The sequence below is a fragment of the Porites lutea genome, chromosome 8 (genome assembly GCF_958299795.1).
Source record: "Porites lutea chromosome 8, jaPorLute2.1, whole genome shotgun sequence".
NCBI lineage: Eukaryota > Metazoa > Cnidaria > Anthozoa > Scleractinia > Poritidae > Porites > Porites lutea.
The window spans coordinates 11,368,176-11,375,142 of record NC_133208.1 but is presented as its reverse complement, the minus strand read 5'-3'; the positions used below and the strand labels follow the sequence as shown (position 1 = coordinate 11,375,142).

At 37.5% G+C, this 6,967-nt stretch overlaps 1 protein-coding gene across 2 annotated transcripts; it reads left to right on the top strand.

The window, feature by feature from the left end:
• Nucleotides 1–320: 320 nt before the first annotated feature.
• LOC140945661 (protein mono-ADP-ribosyltransferase PARP12-like) lies at nucleotides 321–6,115 on the top strand. Of its 2 annotated transcripts, none has more exons than XM_073394682.1 (4): nucleotides 321–456; nucleotides 3,156–3,605; nucleotides 4,260–4,583; nucleotides 5,772–6,115. In XM_073394682.1, exons 1-4 carry the CDS (start codon nucleotides 432–434, stop codon nucleotides 6,038–6,040), a joined length of 1,068 nt encoding a protein of 355 aa, XP_073250783.1. In that variant the 5' UTR covers nucleotides 321–431; the 3' UTR covers nucleotides 6,041–6,115. The 2 variants fall into 2 exon arrangements, with proteins under 2 accessions (XP_073250783.1, XP_073250782.1); XM_073394681.1 differs by lacking the exon at nucleotides 321–456 and adding an exon at nucleotides 1,139–1,484.
• Nucleotides 6,116–6,967: the final 852 nt, after the last annotated feature.

Here is a 6,967-nt window from a genome sequence, read left to right as displayed (position 1 = left end):
TATCATTTCTTTCTTTTTCTTTTTTACTGTTTTTTTTGGGGGTGTCGTTGAAAAGGATATATTCGGCTTTTAGATGTTAAACTTTTTTTATTCCATAGTGCAAAACGAGGTATATAAGCAAAAAAAGACACAAAACAGCGGAGAAGAAGATGAACGGCACTCCAGTGAAAGAACAGTATCTGAGGCCTCCTCTAATGCCAGCGTGAATACTCAAGAAATTAGAGGATAAGATCAGAAAGCTCCAGGAGGAAATTTCCTAGTTCACCGAGGAGTCCCTCATTAAGAAGACTCTTTGTCAGTGATGACGTTCAGTGGTGATCTTGTGAAAGCCAAAAAAACGGTTACAGGAATTTTCACAAATAGACGATCCATCTCTCAAGAGTCCTGTGGCAACTGAGTTCATCTCAGACAACTCAAGCAGAGATCCGCAGATGAGCAAAGGGAAACCTCATTCAGGTTTGTAAATAATGAAAAAAAGTTGCTATGTAAGTACTGGAGACCATATTTTTTAGATTTATCGCCCTTAATGTTTCTGTTCATTTCCTTATGAAAAGGACTCTAGCGGAATTGCACTCCTTCATCATTCGGAAATGTTGCAATTCGAATGGAAACATTTGATTCACGTCCACGACAACTCAGGTTTCCAACCAACCTAGAAAAAAAACCTATCAGGGTAGTGTGTTATTGGAAACCGCTGTACGTTCTACAAGTATATTCCGCCTTTCCTTGTTAGTCGATATCTAGAAATAAAAAAGTAGCACGGATAGTATAAAGTTATCTTGAAGAAAAATCTTAAAACAACATAAGATTAACGATTCGGTCGAACTCTGGCTTTAACTTGTCAGGAGTTGTGTACAATCGAACCCATGTATACAAGCTCGGATATTATTCATTATTTTTAGTTAGAATAGTTCAAGCTCGCTCGAACAATATTTTGCTCTCGAACAATATTTTGCTCTCGAACAATATTTTGCTAGTAGCGACCAAAAGGACAATATGCACAGATTATCTTGATGTTGGTCTTCTGGGAAAGAGGTGCATGTGTTGGTTGTTGAAAAGGATGTTATGTGTTTTAATCTTTGTATTTTTATCGTATTCCGGGCTCCTAGATGGCTAACTTTTTTTATTTCATAGCGCAAAACGAGGTATATAGGCAAAAAAAGACACAAAACAGCGGAGAAGATGAACGGCACTCCGTTGAAAGAACAGTAACTGAGGCCTCCTCTAATGCCAAGCATGAATTCTCAAGAATTAGAGGAGAAGATCAGAAAGCTCCAGGAGGAATTCCCTCGTTCACCGAGAGTCCTTATTAAGAAGACTCTTTGTAGTGATGACGTTCAGTGTGATCTTGTGAAAGCCAAAAAACGGTTACAGGAATTTTCACAAATAGACGATCCATCCCTCAAGAGTCCTGTGGCAACTGGGTTCGTCTCAGGACAACTCATACAGAGATCCACAGATGGGCAAAGGAAAACCTCATTCAGGTTTGTAAATAATGAACATAGCAACATATTTTCAAGATTTTCTCTCCCCTACAAGTTTCTTTCCATTTACCTTAAGCAGATTCGAGACGTAAATCCAGTCTTGAGTCTCTATCCAAGGCAGTGATGTTTTGGAGAAGGCGGTAACTGAGCCGACATTTTCAGAATTTTGCTCTCTTTAATTTTCTTCTGCAGCTTTTACACTTCTTAACATTTCAAATCTGTTACTCTGAGATCATGTTATGGCATATATATTATTTGTCACTTTAACTTGCATTGTAAATCTCCTGAACGAAATTCTGTGGAGTTTATGATAATTCAATTAAAACGCCCCCTTTGGCAGAAAATTTTGCATGGTACCATTTGTTTCATATCTATAGGATTTTTGCAACAAGAATATCATTCTTCTTTTGTGAAACTTTGTCTTTAGCCACTGAAAGACGCGAAATGATTAACTAAGTATATACATGTATATTGTGTTTTAGCATTTACCAAATCAGTGAATCAATTAAGTGATTGGCTCCCGTAACTCGAAGTATACTTGGCCTGTTCACCATTTTGGAAACGGAAATCAATTTGGTGGGGTCGTTTCGCGACAGTTTCAAATGATGACATTTTAGCTATTAATGAAGCACTTGTACCAAAAGAAGAAAAAATTTTAATTCTTAAATATGTTAAATAGCCAAATTCACGATATTTTCGACGTCTGCACTTAAAAATTCTTTTCCTTTACATTATCTGCAATTTTTTAGCTTCCGAACAGAATAAAATCTTAGAATCCTGAGGAGTTTCTGAACATGTTCATCGGTACAATCTTTTGTTTTTGTATTGCTTTGTTTGTTAATTCAGTCAGTCCGTTGAAATTGACACAAATGTGACAGTACGTGTGACGTGTGAAAAGAGAAGATGTCTATCTTCCGTACCGGATGCTAGACTTCAAGGGAGTTTAAATGCAGGCACACTGGGAGTGTTCGACACTGCCTCACAGATCAAATGACTGCACTGTGCACTTTTTTTTGCTGGCTCGAGGCCGGGTAAATGCTTCATTTTCGAGCCATATAGATAATAATAGTGACTGCTGGGACCTGTGTAAATTCTGAGTTGTGTACATTTGTATATAGTTTTAGGTTTTAGGTAAGATCATTAATTTAAAAAATCATGCAATTGATGGGTGCCAGTACTTAGGAAAGTGTCCCCAATTTGCTGACTGTTAAGCTAAATATATTGCAACAAAAATGACGTTATCATAATTATTATTATTATCACTGTTTTTTCCGACGAATGCTCCACGTTCTTAGACATGATGAATGACATTGGCATTGACAAAAACCAGCAACTTTATATAATCAAGAAATTAAATGATGAACATAGCCATTAGCGCAACATATTACATCTTTTGGTGTAGAAATAGGAATTGGAATAGCCCAGACTTATGCAATTTTGATTTTCTTTTCTTCTTCGTCTTTCTTTTTTTCGAATAATTCAATCTCAAGCAGCATTTGTAAATTGCTTATACGTAGCGAGATTTACAATTGTACATTCAAAAACACAAATAAAGCTTCCATTATTATTATTATTATTATTATTATTATTATTATTATTATTATTATTATTATTATTATTATTATTATTATATAGAGCTAGTGTTTATTGAAGCAAAGTGTTTTTTTATAGCATTGCAAAGGAAGTATCGGGAACAGAAGTATCAGGAAAGCGACGAAAACTCTAAAGAAGAAGATTATAATGAAGGTTATGGCAGTGATTATGAAGTAGAGTGTGGCGGTGATTGGCAAGATAATGATTGTGCCGACAATGTGAGAAATTGGGATGATGACGATGAAAATGATTATGACTATGATTATGAAGAAGATTATAACGATAGTTCTGATGATTTTGACGTCGACGATGTTCTAGAGGATGGTTACTATGATTATGAAGAAGATTGCGAAGAAGTTTGTTGTAATATTCCAGTGGTTTCACAACTAGGTAACCTCCTTCATGGTCAAACTTCTAGGGGAAGAAGAGTGGATTCTAAACTGATGCTGTTTTCGAACCAAGGTTGGTCTCGTCTTCAAAGCACAGGAGGATATAACCCTGTCGAAGACCACTTGCAACTGAATGGAGGTAATTATTACAAAAATAGGGATCTCCAGTGTCAGACATGACTACGTAATGGTCTGGTAAATACACCGAGGGTTCAGTTAACCTGCACTGTGGGGAAAAAACGGAGACAAACGTATTACATGTCGTTACTGTAATTACTACTTTGATAATCTCCTACTTCTGAAGTGGAGAGGCATGTGGCTCGTTTGCCATCTCTCCATCAAGAGGCTCTCTTTTTATTATTAACCGCCTGGAATAATTAAATTGGGAAATAATGACCTTTTTTAACATTTTGTGCAAAGGGAATTCACACTCTCTATTTTCATCCTACCCTGGAGAGAGGACCATGGATCGACCATGTTCAACTATGGTTTTAAGATTAAAAAATAAAAGATTAAGATAACAGAAGAGAAGCATCAACTATATAGAAATGAAAGATAGTAAAAAAAACTTAGACGCGTGCTAAAATAACGTAACAGAACAACATGCAGAAATGTCACATATCTTAATTGCTGATGACTCTGATTAAGTCAATCGGTCCTCATTTTCAATCGTAAGAAAGAAGAGACACTCCGACCAAAGTAAATCCAGTTGTACTAAGTATATTCTATACACAATGCAAGTTTCCACGGCACCCACACATAAATTATTGATATGGACCCTTTTTTTTTTCAGATAACTTGTCTCCCTGGGCTCCAATGCCTCTTGACGAAAGGGGAAATGAAGTTGCTGTTCATACGGTGAACCTAGCAAGCAATTGTGCTGAGTACCAAGAGGTCGCACAGAGGGTAAGACTGACACTTCCGTCCCAGAATATTGTCAGCATCGCAAGAATTCAAAATCCCTTTCTTTACCAGTTATATCAACTGCGAAAGCAAAAAATGAAGAAAGACAATGGAGGAGATAACGAACGCCAGCTGTTTCACGGCACAAATCCAGATAACGTAACAAAAATTAACACTCAAGGATTTGACAGAAGTTTATCAGGCTCAGCAAATGGTGAGAATTCTTAACCTTCACAAAGTGCAATAGTTACCGTAAAAAGTGTAGATTGTCCAATCACAACGTTTTCTGAAAACAAAAGATTCTCAAGGTTTTTTTCAAACGGACAAATAAAATTCAAGTATTCAACTAAAAACTTTAAAACCGTTTGAAATTATCTGACCTCTCAGGAAACAACCCTCAGATTTATAAATGTTATTGGTCCGTTTGCAAAAAAAACTAGAGGATCTTTTGTTTCAAAAAAGCATTCAACCACAGTATACTTGCAATCTCCAGCGGCGGTTGTCTCTTTGGGTTCAGGATTAACAATCAGAGAGGACTAATCCCGACCAAGTGCTCAATTGGTCAATTGGGGGTCAGTATCCATCTCGTAAGCACTGAAGACACCAAATTGTAGCTACTGGCTGTCTAAACACTGGAGCAGAATAAGTGTTCTTCCAGTGACTCATGAATGCCAAGTTTAAAATTCCATTTATTTGTTATTTAGTATCTTGAGAAAACAGCAGACATTTCGCGACGCCACCAACGGTTTCGCCGCGAAATGACGTCTGAGAAACGAGCGCAGAAATTTTCATACTGATGACGTGTCACTATACCCAGATCTGGGTAGGGCGTCTGATTGGTTGAAGTAATTTTTCAACCAACAGAGGCACTTCCCAGATCATCAGTATGGAATTTCTGCGCTTGTTCCACAGACGTCATTTCGGAGGGAAATCAGTGGTAGCTTCGCTGTTTGTCAGGCTACTTTTTAAGATTTGGGTCGTCTTCATTTCCATTGATTATTATATCTACATTATTGTAGCTCCATTAATGCTGTAGTCTCTTCTGAAACTCCTCCTCGGTTGTAGTCTTGCTCGTGCTATGAATAATCACGACACTTACAACAGGGATTGTAATTGTTAGAAATGAAGTAATAATCGATGATAGACGTATACGTATGTGGCAATAATATGAAATAGACGCAAAGGAGACCAAGTTCATCAAACAGTCCATATTAACTCAATTAATTTCCTAGCCAACACTCGGAAAACCTTTTGTCCCGACCCTTAAAATCTAAGAAACTACTTTAATTTTTTAGCCTTTACAATACAGCTGAATGCGAGTATTTTTAGGAGAGCTTTTAGTGCTTCAAAGCACATGAATCACACTATTAACTCATTAATTACGTCATGAACTCCTTTATAGGAGCTTTTTATGGCACTGGAGTCTACTTTGCCAGAGATGCCTCATATTCAAGGTACTATACTTCAAATACCATTGGTGCCATGTACCTTGCCCGTGTCTTGGTGGGACAGTATTGCAAAGGCGATCCAAGCAAGAAAAAACCTCCACCAATAGACCCAAGTCGACCAGAGATTCTGTTCGACTCTATGGTGAACGACATACAGGATCCTTCAATTTTTGTTGTATATTACGACAATCAATGCTACCCAGAATATCTTATTAGATTTTAAGAATCAAGGCGGTTCAAAAGCGTAATGTGAGAGCTGCAATTGTTTTCCACGCGACACTGATCTAACTAAGGGATGGACCATAAGAAAACCTATGGGGGGGGGGAGGGGGGCAGGCGAAGTACAAAAAAAATTTTCGCGCAAGGGAAAATGAAATGAAAAAAAATTCATGCTCGCCAATTAACCCTAAAAAATATTCGTGCTATGGCCTAAAAAACACTCATACAAGGAATTTGATAACGAAAAAAATTCCTGTGTCTCAAAAATTCCCCATCCCCCCCCCCCCCCCCATAACTTTTGTAATGGTCCGTCCCTAACTCGGAAATTCTCTGTTTTCACTGTCTCGCCATCAAAAATAAAAAAAACGCAAACCATTCAATGCAGAAGTGCAGAATCTGGAAAATGAAAGAGCATAAATACCCGGTATGCAAAAAGTCTAGCAAAAAAAATCAGGTCTGTGCGATATTTCATCGCATTAAATGCAAGATACTCGGGAAAAAGTTTTACCCAAATTTACAAAGCTTTGTATGGAGACGCCATGTTGGTGTTCCTCTAAGGGGCACAAATATGGCGGCTGAAAAACAACAGACATCTATCTTTGAGTTTTCCTACAAAAGCGTGAATACATCACTCGAGAAACTCATCAAGATTAAAGTAATATTTATTCTGAGACAAGGGATGTTAAAAAACACAAAATCTGTAAAATCTGTAACGCTTGTAACTCACATAAGAGCTTTCCCGGCCGCCGGCGGTTAAATGTCGCGTCACGGAAAAGCTTGGAAATTCAAGCGTCCTCTATCGCAAAACGATAGAGAACCCTTTCGAACCGAAGTTTTTTTTATGAATAAAGGTGTTTAGCTGCTTTACTACCTTATGAAAGTAGAAACTCAGAAGAATCGATAATTCCTTTTTACTTTGAATTTTGGTGAG

Bases quoted from the DNA above. Each gene is read 5' to 3' on its own strand.
- LOC140945661 (XM_073394682.1), top strand. From the start codon at position 432: ATGAGCAAAGGGAAACCTCATTCAG. The intron at 457-3,155 runs GTTTGTAAATAA...GTTTTTTTATAG, and splicing joins CAAAGGGAAACCTCATTCAG to CATTGCAAAGGAAGTATCGG. The intron at 4,584-5,771 runs GTGAGAATTCTT...ACTCCTTTATAG, and splicing joins TTTATCAGGCTCAGCAAATG to GAGCTTTTTATGGCACTGGA.